Genomic DNA, 15,880 nt, shown 5'->3' with positions numbered 1-15,880 from the left:
GGTCCCGCTCACATGACTCCCACAAACTCTGACCCTGCTCTGGAAGAGTAGCTAAGGTTACTTACAAGCTGTCTGACCCTTATCTATCTCTGTCCTTATGTGTACAGTTTTATTTAACAATAAACGTAAGACCATGCTTGTATGTGACATGCTTTGAGTCTATTTGTGCTAGCAGATATGCAAAGACTGCTACATTAACTTCCCAAAAGCATATGCAAAATTAGGCAAGGAGGCAGAAGCAGGTCTTCAAAGTATTGAGAAGTCAGAGCAATTCCTGATTTTATTTAAATTAGGCCAGGGGTGATGGCTCACACTTTTAATCCACTCTAGAGGCAGAGACAAGTGGATCTCTGTGAGTTCCATCTTGGTGAAACCAGTCTTCATAGTGAGTCCCCTGACAGCCAGGCTACATGGGGAGCTCTTTAACAAACAAAGAGGTTAGAAGTCTGTGTACTGGGCATGGTAATCCCCGCCCTTGGAAGTGGGCACAAGAGGATCAGAATTTTGTGGCTTTTCTGTTACTATCAGGTTCAAGGCCAGCTTGGAGCTACATCCCTGCCCCACAAAACAAAGATGTGGAACAGAATAGCAAGTTTGTTTCTCATGGAGGGGCTGATGTGATGGCAGCCTGTGCAGAGAGGAGGAGGTGGCCCTGCTCTGGAGTCTGCCTGATCAGACTGTAGGCCAAGCCCTGCCTGACACTGGGCTTTGTTCATTTGAGATGTGAAGGTTTCTGGCTCACTAATTTTAGAATTACCTTTTAAGAAGTAATAGCTGCTCACATTTTAAAAAGTCACTGCCTCCCTCCTGCAACCACCCAGTCCCGTCCTTAAGCAAATAACATAAATGATTTTCCTGTGTATCCTGAATCTTCACACACAAACTCACACTTGGGGTCACGTGTCCCTGCTGTAACTCTCTGCAGTCCCCCAGTTCCTGTTGTCGTGGAGGTGCTTCCCTGTTAGCAGCTGAGGTGTGTTCGTGGTGGCTGCACTGTTCTCACAGGCTCCACTGTGTCAGCAGATCAGGAGCTGCTTGACAGGTTCCCTTACTAGTGACGTGTTTCCTACACTCTGTACTACATAGCTGCACAAGAATAATGTCCGTTTGCTCTTCCTGAACTGAACTGAGTGGAACTCTTCCTGAGTTCAGCTCCCAGCAACCACACTGTAGCTCACAACCATTTGTAATGGGATCTGATGCCCTCTTCTGGTGTGTCTGAAGACAGCTACAGTGTACTCATACACATCAAATCAATAAACTTTTTTTTAAAGAAAAAAAAGTAGATTTTAAAAAATGAACACAATATTTTGCCTGATGGTGGTCATGCACACCTTTAATCCTAGCACTCTGGAGGCGGAGGCAGGTAGGGTCCCTGAGTTCAAGGCCAGCCTGGTTTGTAGAGCAAGTTCCAGAACAAAAGCTAGGCAAGGTGCTATACACCAGCACTCGGGAGGCAGAGGCAGGCGGATCTCTGAGTCAGAGGACAACCTGGTCTACAGAGTGAGTTCCAGGACAGCCAGGGCTACACAGAGACACCATCTTGAAGGAAAACAAAACAAAACAAAACAAAAAAAACAGATACACAAACAAAAAATTGAGCCTGAGCCATGGCACATGCCTGTAAATCTCCCGTTTGGAAAGTGGAGTAAGGAGGAACAAGAGATGGCATCTCAGTAACAGCAGATAGATTTTAAAATACTATTTATCAGTCAGTGTATCCACATTCCAGTCTAGCTGCTGGGGAGCCTGGCCTAAGCAGCACAGACACCATTCTACAGGAATTAGTCTTCACTCTGGCTCATTTATCATCCTCTTACAAAGTGTGGATTCTGATGCCAGCATCCTGTGATGACAGGGAGGCAGAGTCTTGGTCCAGCTAAGGCAGACGATGGATAGTGGCCACAGTCCAGTGCTGTCTTGTAAGTGATGTATGCAGCACAGACAGGAGTCAGTAGCTTCTGTAAAGAGAAGGATGTGGAAATGGGAAGGTGTGATCTAGAAATAAATGAAGTGTTCTCTGTGTGTGCTTAACTGAACTGTGAACTGAACTATGTGCCTTCTATCTTTGTTGTCAGAGTTAAAAATGAAGGAAACTCATATCAGAACTTTTCATCTAGGCTGAGAATGTCATTTAAGTAGGTTGCATACATGCTAGCAATCCTCCTGCCTCTGCTTTCCAAGTGTTGGAATTACAGGTTATGTGCCGCCACATCTGGCTAATGAGAATGTTTTTAAGCAGATAGTGAACTGGTATTTGGGATCCAGTGTCTGTGTTATCTCCATGTAGGAAAATTTCAGATAAATATGTTTATTAAGATTTAAAATACACAATTGTTCACCTTGTAAGTTATTGAATGAGAATATTAAACTGAAACAAGTGTGCATTTTGTAATTTGTCTTTTCCCTGTTTTCCAGGCAAGACTTACGTGGGTCTAAAAATAGTTCAGGCTCTTCTGACCAATAAGTCTGTTTGGCAAATTAATGCCCAGAAGTTCCCCATCTTGGTCGTATGTTATACTAATCATGCTTTGGACCAGTTTCTAGAAGGTAATGAATGTCTTTTGACAAAATTGTTTTCTACTGGGGATGGAGATTATCTCACTTCCTCTGTGTCACAAGGCCTTGGGCTCCATCCTTACTACTGTGCACGCACTCGCGCACGCACGCAAAATGTCAGCAATCTCAGTGGCTTTCTCATCTTTGTCCACAGTCTTTATCCCGACAGGCAGGGCTGGCTGGTCCACCCTACTTTGCACCTTGAGCACTCTGTCTCTGCTTCCCAAACCCAGGGTCACCGTCACCTTCAGTTGTTGAATTCTTTGTCTTCTCCACCTCAGCTCAAGTGGACTAGCCCATTTTGTACCAGCTTGTTCTTCATATCTCACCTCAGATGTCTCAAGTGGACTTAGCCCATTGCCCCCACATCTGCTTTCTTCAGTTTTTTCTTTTTCTTTTCCTTTTTGTATTTTTTTAAAAAATTTGAAGAATATTTTATGTGTCTGGCCACTTGCCTGCATGTCTGTCTGTGTACCACATTGGATGCATAGTGGTGTCAGAGAATAGAAGAGGGTGTCTGATCCCTTGGAACTAAAGTTACTTGTGGTTGTATGGGTTCTGGAAATCAAACCCAGGTCCTCTAGAAGAACAGCCAATGATCTTAACTGCTGAGCTGTCTCTGCAGCCCCATAATTAATTGGTTGGTTGGTTGGTTGGTTGGTTGATTGATTGGTTGATTGATTTGATTGATTGATTGATTTTGGTCTGTGCCGAGCCATGGACTATAAACATTAAGGGCTGGATAAGTTTTCATTGAATTTTCACAACATATTAGTCACTTAAAAAAAAAAATGCTCACTAGGGGCTGGAGAAATGGCTGAGTGGTTGAGAGTGCCTGGTGCTCTTCCACAGGACCTGAGTTCAGTTCCTAGCACCCATGTTGAACACATTTCAGTCTGTAACACCAACTCCAGGGGATCAGACACCCTTTTCTGGCCCCGTGGACCCCAACTGACATAGTCATATATATATATAAAATAAAGATAAAATAAATCTTTTTAATACTACTTAGCCCAGTGAATAAATAAGTATGTACTACTCCTTTGGTTGAAATGTTGCTCTGCATTTCTGCTTAAGCCCCCGTGTGAGCCCCTGTAGGCCCCACACAGCAGCCAGCGCAGGTTCTTTCTGTGCACTTACTGCAGCAAGTCCTTCAGTATTAGAGTAATGGCTGTTGCGGTAAGTGGCTTAATGAACCAGACAGGAAAACAAGTCAGAAGCTGTCTCCATCTTACAAGCAGCCATTCCATGTGTGGAACGGGTCATATTTCTGCTGAAGCATCCTCAGAGCTGCAGAGATGGACTTCCCTTATCCAGGCTGTAAACACATAAGGACGCTCCTCCTGCCTCGAGCTCGCCCACAGTGACCACCAGTTGAGTGCCTGGCTCCTAAAGGCAGAGCCCTCTGTCTGTGTGTCCAGGTCCATAGCTTTGCTCTGAAGCACTGCACCTCTGTGCTTGGCAGCCCACATTTTATCTGTAGTGGAGTGAATGTCCTGTAAGCACAAGTTTGCTCCCTAAGGCACCAGTTGAGATAAGATCGCACACACACAACTCTCACCTAAGATACCGCATACTGCTCTACAGGCATCTACGGCTGTCAGAAGACCAGCATTGTGAGAGTGGGAGGAAGGAGCAACAGCGAGATCCTGAAGCAGTTCACCCTGAGGGAGCTGAGGAACAAGCGGGAATTCCGCCGCACCCTCCCCATGCACCTGCGAAGGGCCTATATGAGTGTGAGTCACAGTTGTGGATTAGCCGGGGGTGAGGGACCCACACAGCATAGCAGCTGCTTTCCGGCAGGCTCCACAGCCCTCTGAAGGACCCAGCATCCTTCTGGCATTTCAGTCTGCTCATCTTTTGGTGCCCAAGACAAGGGTGAGAACGCTCTTCTCCTGCCCCTACCAAGCCCTTCAGTCTGCTTCCTCCACGCTGCCCACAGTGCATAGCCTGCTCACTGGGAAGCGTCTTGGTTTTTCCAGACAGGTTTCTCTGTGTACCCTCTGTTGTCCTAGTATTCACTCTGTAGACCAGGCTAGCCTCTAATCGGAGATCCACTTACCTCTGCCTCCTGAGTGCTGGGATTAAAAGTATGCATCATCAGGCCTCGACTGGGAACTATCTTTTTATCTGAGCAGGGTACCCAATTAAAATCACAACTGGGTACAATGACACAGACATTTATTCCCAGCTATTAGGGAAACCGAGTCAGGAGAGATTGGTTAAACCAGAAGTTTGGGATCAGCCTGGACAATGTAGTAAGTACCTGTGTCTTAAACAAGTAGAAAAAAAAATCTCTGATGTTATCATCAAAGAGGAAAAGAGGCCGTGAGGCTTGCCGTCTGAGCAGCGTGGCTCCGGCCAGCTTCCCGCTGTCCTCTGCTCTCTTTTTTTTTTTTTCATGCTTCCTGCATGGTTAGGGCACTGAGTATTGGTCCCTGGGACTCAGGACCATGATGTACTTGAGAAACAGATTTGATGACTGGTCTATTTACTTATTCCTTCTTGATTCATTTCTTGACTTTATTTTCCTCTCAGGGCAGAGACTGGCTTTGGGAGAGAATGTTTCTACATTGCCTCTTTCTGTTCTTGGCAGATTGTGACAGAGATGAAGGAGTCAGAGCAAAGACTTCAGGAAGGGGCCCAGACCCTGGAATGCACCATGCACGGTGTCCTCCGGGAGCAGCACCTGGAGAAGTACATCTCTCCCCAGCACTGGGAAAGCCTCATGAATGGACCCGTGCAGGTAGGGATGCCAGAGGAGGCTCAGCCCATGTAGGCAGTTCCAGCAGAAGCCACGGTCTTCTAAGGTTTGCAGACCTGATGCTGTTGGAGAAACCAGTTCCCTCCTGGGATAAGCAGTTGAGGATCCTGGTCAGGGATAAGGCTCTGCAGTCCACCTGCTGGGTTTGAACCAGCAGCGCCTAAACCAGGTTTAAGATTTAGATTTTCTATGCTTGGGTTAGAACCCAGGGCTTCATACAAACTAAGCAAGAACCAACTCTTGAGATTTACCCTCGAGGAAGAATTTTATATCCTTTTTATTTACTGTGTATATAGTATTCTGCCTACATTAATTCCTGCACACCAGAAGAGGGCACCAGATCTCATAGATGGTTGTAAGCCATCATGTGGTTGCTGGTAATTGAACTCAGGACCTCTGGAAGAACAGCCAGTGCTATTAACCTCTGAGCCCAGGAAAAAATTTTAAATCCTCTGAAGAGACACTGTCTTCATAATGGTTGTCACAGAATTCTCATGACTGACGATTCTTCCTTCACAGGATGCTGACTGGGTCTGTGTGCAGCCCTCAAAGCATTCCATGATGCTCGAATGGCTGGGGCTTGGTGTGGGTTCCTTCACTCAGAGTGCATCTCCAGCAGGACCTGAGAACATAGGTAAGAGGGTCATGTGACCCAGGACACCATCAGCTGGAGTATGGTAAAAGCCAGAACAACGTGACTCAAAATGCAGTGTTCATATTTAACAGACGGAGTCAGTCAGCAGTGGACGGAACAGGAAAGCATGGCCCAGACTGATGGGTACAATTTAGAGAGCACTGTTGTTCAGTACACACGTGGAAAGTGCTTGTTAGAGTCACAGCTGATGCTTGCCTAGTATGTACAGAGCTCTAGGTAGGTGCTATCCTTAGCACCCTAGAACCAGGCATGGTAACACATGCCTGTAAGCCCAGGAGTCAGGAGGTACAGGCAGGAGGATCAGGCATTCAAGGTCATCCTCACCTACATAACAACTTTAAGCCAGGGCTGATGACACACATCTTTGATTCCAGTACTAGGTAGACAAAGGCTTTAGAAGGATCTCTGTGTTCAAAGCCCTCCTCGTCTACATAATGAGTAATGAGTTCCAGGACAGCCAGGGCTCTTGAGAGACCCTGTCTCGAAAAGAAAAGAAAAGAAAAAAGAAAAGAGAAAAAGAAAAAGGCATTTTTGGATAGCGGGGTAATCCCAGCATTTTTGAGAGGCAGAGGTAGGTAGATCTCTGTGAGTTCAAAAGGGCCAACCTGGTCTATAGAGCAAGTTCTAGGATAGCCAAGGCTATACAGAAAAATCCTGTCTCAAAAAAGAAAACAAAACATTTTTTTGCCTGGGTCTGGTGGTGCATTCAGGAAGCACAGGCCAGCAGGTCTTGGACAGGTTGAGACTAGGCTGGTCTACATAGTAAATTCCAGGATTATGCAGTGAGAGACTCTCCACAACCCCCCCAAAAGAGCCTTCTTTTATATGATTTTTAAAACTTGATAAAGTGTAACAAACGCATGTACAGACAATGTTAAGTCTGTGTCCTTGGTATTTGTCCCACTTCCCTTCCCAGAACTGCTTAGTGCCATGAGCATGTCCTGTGAGTGAGTCCTTACAGGTGTCCCTTTCCTACCTGCTTCCTCTCTTAGCCCAGGCAGAGGGGGAAGAGGAGGAGGAAGGGGAAGAGGAGGGTTCCCTAATCGAGATTGCTGAGGAAGCCGACCTGATCCAAGCGGATCGAGTGATTGAAGAGGAAGAGGTGGTGAGACCGCGGAGAAGAAAGAAGGAAGAGAACGGGGCCGACCAGGAGCTGGCTAAGATGCTGTTGGCCATGAGACTGGACCAGGATGTGCCCGGGACCATAGCTGGACCAGAGCAGGCTACAGAAGAGTGGGAGGTAAACCAGCTGCCTTCCCTGCAAGCCCCAGCAGGATGGAGGAGAGAACTCAGTCTTTCCAGGCAGACTTGGATTAGGCTCTGCAGGGTTTGGCCATTGCTGTTACTACTGTTACATCACTTCATCCTCACATCATGCACATAACCTGAGGGTAGAAAAGCTATGGCGGTCAGAGGGGCCCTGGCAGGAACAAACAACTTAGATGAGAAGCAGGTGGCAGGGTGTCACTTGGCAGTGTGGTGCTTTGTTATCTTACGCACCTTGTCAGCCTTGGTGTGTGAGAGCAGCCAGTGCAGATACAGGGGACGGGAGTAAAACAAGACAGCAAACATCATCCTTCAGTCACCCTGAAATCAAAGTCTTATCTTAGACGCAGGGTGGTGACTTAGTCTCATGTAAACTTTTGGTCAAGCATTTTCTATGTATGACTATATCAACAGGAGATTTGCTATTCCACATACCAATTTGTAACCCTTACTGAGAATGAAGGTCTCTTAAGGACAGTCTGGCTGCAGTAGTAGACTTCATGCCTTACTGGTTCAGTTCAGTGGTATTGTGTGGAGGCAGAGAAATGAGCCCAGTTCTCAAAACTGTATTGGGCCTGTCTCTGCTGTGTCACTTGGGGTTGGGCCATTAGTGTGGTGACATCAGTTTACATACCAGTCCTCATAAAATCTTGTAGCCTCATTCAGTGACAGATCCAGAAGGGGTAAGATTTTGTGAGTGAGGACCATTGTAGCAGGCCTGTGGCAGACCCTGTATTAAACACCGGCTCCCGTGCAGTGGCCCAGAAAGCATTCAGCAAGAGCCCATGCTCCTCTACGTCAATGGTACACACCCACTTTAGAAAGAGAAAGAACTGGTCGGCAGAGCGATGACTCCAGACAGGAGGAACAGGGAAAGGGAAGATAAGCCATAACCCAAACACACTGTCAGAAAATGTCATGATGACATCTGAGACATTGTGGCCAGTGGTCAGCCATTACTGGCCAGTGGAGGTACTTCCCAGGCTCTTCACATTGCCACAGCCACAGCCACAGCCAGCACCCTAGGTCACAACTCTTGAGAAGAGTCAGGACAGATTTGGGGCCCAGGCAATTCTTGGAACTTTGTGCAACTTTTCATGATGGAAGGCAGCTGTTGGGAGAGTGAGACAAAGTTCACTGGGGGAGCAACCCCTTTGTTCTGTTCCGGGGCCTCTGCTCACTGTCTTGCCTGGTACTTATGTCCGCAGACCCAGCGCAGCCAGAAAAAAAAGATGAAGAGGAGAGTGAAGGTAGAGCTTCGAAAACTAAACACCATGACTGAAGCTGAGGCCAGTGTGATCCAGGATGTCTGGCAGCTGGACCTGAGCTCTCGCTGGCAGCTCTATAGGTATGGGTGTGGTGCCCGTGCCCAAGCCCGGCCAGTCTGTCATTTCCCATGGGATTCTGTCTGGTTCCTAGGATGGGTCAGATTGGGCAGGACCTCATATGGCTCAGGTGAGGAACAGGACACTGGAGGCCCTCACAGCAGAGAGTGTCTCTGTCCCCACTTCTCTCCTCACACCCTGATGACCCTGCACATCTTTTATGGGGCATTTTCAGCTCTGGGTTTCTGTAATTCTGGGCCTCTCATTCTCCCTATCTGGCCTGTAAACTCTGTAGCGCTTTAGGGCTACTTCGGGAGCTGGCACATTGTTCACTCTTATTAAAGTACTTATTAAAGCAAGGCTTCCTTCCCTGGTTCTTCATTCTCCAGGCTGTGGCTGCAGATGTACCAAGCTGACACTCGTCGGAAGATCCTCAACTATGAATGCCAGTACCGCACATGGGCAGAAAGAATGGCCGAGCTGAGACTCCAGGAAGACCTTCATATTCTCAAAGATGCCGAGGTTGTGGGCATGACAACCACAGGTAGGAAGGTGGGTGGGATTTACTTGTTGAAGCCAAGTTTCCCTTGGTGCCCCATCCCATTAAATGAAGCAAATATGATGAGAGCTATTGTTGTAAGCAGCCCTTACCTTGGGACATTTTCCTGCTTGTTGCAGAGCTTAAAACTCCAACATAAGCTCATCTTATCTGCTCACTCGCTGCCCACCCTCAGTGCCCACCCTCTTATTCAGTGGCTGCTCCAGCCCCCGATGAGCAGGAGGGCTTAGTTTCCTACCAGCCCAGGAAAGGTACAAAGGAACTGGCCCTTTAGGTCTTGTGCTCAAAGGAGCCTCTCATCTTTGTTGATTTGAGGTGCTGCCAAGTACCGCCAGATCTTGCAGCAAGTGGAGCCTCAGATCGTCATTGTAGAAGAGGCTGCTGAGGTTCTCGAGGCTCACACCATTGCCACACTAAGCAAGGCTTGCCAGCATCTTATTCTGATTGGGGACCACCAGCAGGTAAAGCAAGAATTCTTAAAAGATGGGGTGTTTTTGGGGGGACAGGACAAACAAGACCCTGACCTCTCTTCTTAAGAGTCCTCAGCTTACTGGTGACTCTGTGCTTGCTCTCCTCCTTGCATCCCTGTTCTTTTCCTCAGCAATCTCATGAGTAGAGATTGCATCCAGGGCAATCCACACATGCTAGGCAGGCATTACCCTACCCCTGAGTTCTGTGTCCCCAGCCATACAGACCAGGTTGCCCTCAGACTGCTGGGATGATACTGTACACCTTGCTTGGTTCAACATGCCTTTAAAAACACAAAACCAAAACTTAACCTAAACAGTATCTTTATTTATATGTATGGGGTGTTTCCTACATGTCAGTGTACCACATACCCGCAGTGCCTGTAGAGACCAGAAGAGAGTAACAGATCCCCTTAGACTGGAGTTACAGATAGTTGTGAGCTGATACATGAGTGCCTGGAATTGAGCTTGGGTCCCCTGCAAGAGCAGCCAGTGCTCTTAACCATAAAGCCATCTCTCTGGCTCTCACCATGAGCAATTGCATAGAAAGTTCCTTAAGTCTTTTTTTTTTTTTAAATGTTATTTATTTTTATTTATATCAGTACACTGTAGCTGATTCAGACACACACCAGAAGAGGGCATCAGATCCCATTACAGATGGTTGTGAGCCACCATGTGGTTGCTGGGAATTGAACTCATGACCTCCGGAAGGGCAGTCAGTGTTCTTAACCACTCACCAGCCCATGCATGTCAGGGGCTTCTCACTACTCTTGATGCTAAAACTCAAGCTCCTTTGATTTTGAGATGGTCGTTTATAGCCTAGGCTAACATTGAACACACTTTGTAGCTGAGGGTGGCTCTATACGACTGACTCTTGCCTCCACTTCCCAAGTGTGGACTACAGGGGCATGTACAGCCATGCCTAGCCTAGAAGCTGAAACAGAAACAGAAGTGGGCTTCGTCCTGTCTCTGGCTTACCTCGTTTGCTCAGGGCCTTCACTCACTGTCCTTCCTGCCCCTCTCATGACTGGCAGCCACCTCCGTGCTGTTGACACCCCAGGTGTCACTGCAGAGGCCTAGCCAGACCATCCACCCTCGGGCTCTCTGTTCCATCATCTTGGGTTCTTCATGATTCTTGTCATTATTAATCCTGAGCGTGTCAGCACCTAGGCTAGTGCCTGCCTCCCACAGGTGCTTGAAACGCATGCTGCTGGGCAGTCAGTGTGTTCCCACCAGAGAATTCTCAGGCTTGTTTCTCTCCCCAGCTGCGCCCCAGTGCTAATGTGTATGATCTGGCCAAGAACTTCAACCTTGAGGTGTCCCTGTTTGAACGGCTGGTAAAAGTGAACATCCCCTTCGTCCGTCTGAATCACCAGGTGAGAGACGAGCTTGTGTTGCTACCGACATCTAGCAGGCTCCTGGGTGCCTGCCACCTGCCAGCAGTTAGAGCTTGGTTATTGCTTAAAAGCCAGGCGGTCAGAAAGACTGTCTGAAACCATGCTAGTCCCTGCTCTTTGGGTGAAGCCTCTTGCATCATGCTTCCTCCCTCTGTAGGTTTCCTGCTGACACCACAGCCTCCAGAACATGGCCCTTTGTCTTGCACTTGTTCCTAATGCCATCTGTTGTTTCAGCACCGTATGCGTCCTGAGATCGCCCGCCTTTTGACCCCCCACATTTACAAGGATCTGGAGAACCATCCTTCTGTTCTCAAGTATGAACAGATTAAGGTCAGTCTGCCCTCCCTGGTCACTCTGATGGTGTCAGCAGTTTAGGAGGTTTCCTTCCTCAGGAGAAAAAAGGCTTTTGACAGTAGTAGAGGGTCTGGAGAGAGCTCAGCGTTAAGAGTGTGTCATGAAGCCAGTGTGGTGGGCATACCTTTAGTCCAGCACTCAGGAGGGAGGCAGAGAAAGGGTGGATCTCTGAGCTTGAGGCCAGCCTTGTCTACAGACAGCAAGTTCCTGGACAGAAAGAGCTATATAATAGACTATGTCTCAGAAAAAGTACTGCTCTTGCAGAGGACCCAAGTTCAGTTTCCAGCACCTACACTGGGTACCTCAACTGCCACTACTCCAGTTCCATGTCCAACACTGATGATCTCTTGGTCTCTCTGCATCTTCTGGTCTTTATGGGCATCTACACTCAGATATACATAACCACATATGGACACACATGTACAAATAATAATTAAAAATAACAATAGAGGGGACTGGAATGATGGCTCAGTGGTTGGAGCACTGGCTGCTCTTCCAGAGGTCTCCAGTTCAATTCCCAGCAGCCACATGGTGGCTCACAGCCATCTGTATTGGGATCCGATGCCCCCTCTGGCATGCAGGCTCTGTATGCAGTGTGTGTGTGTGTGTGTGTGTGTGTGTGTGTATTTTAATAAAACAAAAATAGAATCTGTAAAAAGAAAGAACGGGAATAGGGCCAGGCTAGGACTGCTAAGCCTTCGGAGGAACGGGACAGAAACAGTTGCTCTTGACCTGGTGTAAATCTCAGTCCTGCCACTTGGGAGCTGTGTGACCCTGAATAAGTAAGTCCCCAAGAGATCCAGGTGCTGTTGTCTGAGTGGAGTGAGGATGTTGGCTCCTGCCCTGTCCCTGAGCTATACACTGTGTGCAGCAGTCAGCACCATGCAGTGCTGCAGACATCAGCTGCCTCCTCGTCACCAGCTACTGCTGTCCCCTTGGCCGTGACAGGTGATCGAATACGTGGAAAAGGAAAATAGGCTTAATTATTTTACAGCTCAATGCTATGGCCTAAGATAAAAGCACACGACTTACTTCAGAGGTAAAGATGAGATGGAGGACACAAAGGCTCTTCCTGTGGGTTAGTGGTCAGTGTCCAGGAGATGAAGTGTCAGAGCTGGGGTGTAGCCCAGAAGTCCAGCAGGTGTGCAGCATTTATGAGGCTCTGGGCTCCGACCCCAGTGCTGAGGGAAGAGGGAAACACCATGAGAGAGTCTGATGTGCTGCCACCTTATTTTTCAGGGTGTCTGCTCCAATCTTTTCTTTGTGGAGCACAACTTTCCTGAACAGGAGATCCAAGAAGGCAAAAGTCACCAGAACCAGCATGAGGCACACTTTCTGGTGGAGCTGTGCCAGTACTTCCTGTGCCAGGAGTACCTGCCCTCCCAGATCACCATCCTCACCACCTACACTGGGCAGCTCTTCTGTTTGCGCAAACTCATGCCTGCCAAGACGTTTGCTGGCATCAAGGTCCATGTGGTGGACAAATACCAAGGGGAAGAGAATGACATCATTCTCCTCTCACTGGTGCGGAGCAACCAAGAGGGCAAAGCCGGCTTCCTCCAGATCCCCAATCGCATCTGCGTAGCCTTGTCCCGGGCCAAGAAGGGGATGTTCTGCATTGGGAACATGGAGATGCTTGCCAAGGTGCCCTTGTGGAGCAAGATCATCCATACCCTTCGAGAGAACAAACAGATAGGCCCAACCCTCCGCCTCTGTTGCCAGAACCACCCCAAGACCCACACCTTTGTATCCAAAGCTGCTGACTTCCAGCAAGTACCAGAAGGAGGCTGCAGCCTGCCCTGTGAGTTCCGGCTAGCCTGTGGGCATGTGTGCACACGTGCCTGCCACCCATATGACTCCTCCCACAAGGAGTTCCAGTGCATGAAGCCATGCCAGAAAGTCCTCTGCCAGGATGGGCACCGGTGCCCAAATGTTTGCTTCCAAGAGTGTCAGCCTTGTCAGGTGAAAGTACCCAAAGTCATTCTTAAGTGTGGTCACACACAGATGGTCCCTTGTTCAATGTCAGAGTCAGATTTCTGTTGCCAGGAGCCTTGTTCCAAGGTACTAAGATGTGGCCACAGCTGCAGCCACCTCTGTGGTGAGGACTGTGTACGGCTGTGTTCAGAAAAGGTCTCTGTGGAACTTAACTGCGGGCACAGTCAACTGGTGAAGTGTGGCGATGTGGAAAATCTAAAATATGGCCTGCCAGTCAAGTGCACCACCAAGTGTGACACTACCCTAGACTGTGGCCACCCTTGCCCCGGCTCCTGCCACAGCTGTTTTGAAGGGCGCTTCCATGAGCGCTGTCAACAGCCGTGTAAGCGCTTGCTTGTCTGCTCACACAGGTGCCAGGAGCCCTGTATTGGTGAGTGCCCACCCTGCCAGCGAACATGTCAGAACCGCTGTGTCCACAGCCAGTGCAAGAAGAAGTGTGGGGAGCTGTGCAGCCCCTGCGTGGAGCCCTGTGTCTGGCGCTGCCAGCACTACCAGTGCACCAAACTCTGCTCGGAGCCCTGCAACCGGCCCCCATGCTATGTGCCTTGTACCAAGCTGCTGGCTTGCGGCCACCCTTGCATTGGTCTGTGTGGGGAGCCATGTCCCAAGAAGTGCCGTGTGTGCCACCTGGAAGAGGTCACCCAAATCTTTTTTGGCTTTGAGGATGAGCCTGATGCCCGCTTTGTGCAGCTGGAAGACTGTAGCCACATCTTTGAGGTACAAGCCTTGGACCGCTACATGAATGAGCAGAAGGATGATGAAGTTGCCATCAAATTGAAAGTCTGCCCCATCTGTCAGGTACCCATCCGCAAAAACCTGAGGTATGGAACCAGCATCAAGCAGCGGCTGGAAGAAATAGAAGTTGTCAAGGAAAAGCTCCAGGGCTCTGCAGGGGAGATCTCAGCCAGCCAGGAGCGACTGACAGCCCTGCTCAAGAGCAAGACTCTCTTCCACCAGCTGCGTCCTGAAGAATTCCTGTTACTTCAAGAGAAGCTGGCCCAGAAAAACCTGTCAGTGAAGGACCTGGGCCTTGTGGAGAATTCCATCAGCTTCTATGACCACCTGGCCAACCTGGAGGGGTCCCTGGAAAAGGTGCATCACGTAGAGCAGCAGAAAGTGAGGTCTCGACTGGAACAGGTCCACGAGTGGCTGGCCAAGAAGCGCCTGAGCTTCAGCAGCCAGGAGCTGAGTGACCTCCAGAGTGAAATCCAGAGGCTCACCTATTTGGTGAACCTCCTGATGCGCTGCAAGATAGCAGAGAAGGTGAAAGGCAGCATAGCAGAAGAGGTCTCCAGCATCCGGGATATTCTTGAAAAAACAAGTAAGTTCACCCAGGAAGATGAACAGCTTGTGCAGAAAAAGATGGATGCTCTGAAAACCACCCTTCCCTGCTCTGGCCTGGGCATCTCTGAGGAGGAGCGCGTGCAGATTGTCACTGCCTTGGGTGTTCCTCGTGGCCATTGGTTCAAGTGCCCCAATGGCCACATCTATGTGATTACTGAGTGTGGGGGAGCCATGCAGAGGAGTACCTGTCCTGAGTGCCAGGAGGTGATTGGTGGTGAAAACCATACTCTGGAGAGGAGCAACCACCTTGCCCCTGAGATGGATGGAGCCCAGCACCCTGCGTGGTCGGACACAGCCAACTTGATGAACTTTGAGGAGATCCGCAGGATGGTGTAGAAGATGGCACCCAAGGCCTTTTGCCCTGCCACCTCAGAGTCAGGGTTAGCTCCTCTGTGGAGGAACCAATTTATTAGTGTCCTTTAGTCTTCGCACTTGTTTAAGGATCCACTTCTCGGGCTTTGCCCACGTGATTCTAGATGTACCCTGCGCTAGAGTAAGCACTTTACCCCCAGCACTGAGCAGAGCCCACGGTTCTCAGCTCCTCTACTGTAGCAAGTAGGACTCCTGGGAGCATCTGGCCCCCACCCGGGGATGTTAGGGTAATTGGGTCCAGGCATGGTCGGCACTGCACGTGCCCAGGGTGCGCTGCCTCTCATGTCCAAGCCCTAACTTGCATACTGACTCCCATTGTAATAACAGCAGCCCAGAGAGAGCACAAGAGCCCAGGCCCCTACTCCTTGGGCTCCTGCCCTCCTGGAGATGAGGCCTATGACACACACTTCAATTCTCCTTGTCCCCAGTCACAAGCTGAGTGACCCCTGCACCCTCCTGAAACTTGCACTCAGACAGCAGGGGTAGGTATGTGTCTCTCTGTAGGGGAGGGTCTGTGGTGGTGCTGTCTGCAGGTTCAGTCAGTGTCCGCAGCACCTCCTGTGAGTCTCTATCCAGGCACCCGCCCTCGCAGCCTCTGCCTGGGCAGGGTTAGCATGCCAGCAGCTTCTGCAGGCCCCGACTCCAGGCCCACTGCCTGCATCTGCATCTCTTTCCATGTTCCTTAGAACAGATTTAGGCATCTCAGGTCCTTTCTAATATTGTCTAGGAAAGCCCCTTTCTTATGTATGCATTTCCTTTTTTTGTCTTTACTATGCACTTTAACCTGTTAAGCCAATTAATAAAAATGATTGAAAAAAGCCTA

At 49.1% G+C, this 15,880-nt stretch overlaps 1 protein-coding gene across 1 annotated transcript in view; it reads left to right on the top strand.

The window, feature by feature from the left end:
* Nucleotides 1–15,880, top strand: part of Znfx1 (zinc finger NFX1-type containing 1) — a 24,258-nt gene extending 8,378 nt beyond the window's left edge. The window contains exons 4-14 of the mRNA XM_034493881.2: nt 2,419–2,550; nt 4,147–4,295; nt 5,156–5,305; nt 5,843–5,957; nt 6,971–7,218; nt 8,453–8,592; nt 8,959–9,113; nt 9,444–9,589; nt 10,861–10,971; nt 11,227–11,322; nt 12,586–15,880. Coding sequence (XP_034349772.1) covers nt 2,419–2,550; nt 4,147–4,295; nt 5,156–5,305; nt 5,843–5,957; nt 6,971–7,218; nt 8,453–8,592; nt 8,959–9,113; nt 9,444–9,589; nt 10,861–10,971; nt 11,227–11,322; nt 12,586–15,021 — 3,878 coding nt within the window. The 3' untranslated portion in view covers nt 15,022–15,880. The remainder of the gene's footprint in view (nt 1–2,418; nt 2,551–4,146; nt 4,296–5,155; nt 5,306–5,842; nt 5,958–6,970; nt 7,219–8,452; nt 8,593–8,958; nt 9,114–9,443; nt 9,590–10,860; nt 10,972–11,226; nt 11,323–12,585) is intronic.

This window comes from Arvicanthis niloticus, chromosome 2, assembly GCF_011762505.2.
Source record: "Arvicanthis niloticus isolate mArvNil1 chromosome 2, mArvNil1.pat.X, whole genome shotgun sequence".
Classification (NCBI taxonomy): Eukaryota; Metazoa; Chordata; class Mammalia; order Rodentia; family Muridae; genus Arvicanthis; species Arvicanthis niloticus.
The sequence above is the reverse complement of the archived record's forward strand: the minus strand, read 5'-3'. Positions and strand labels throughout refer to the sequence as shown.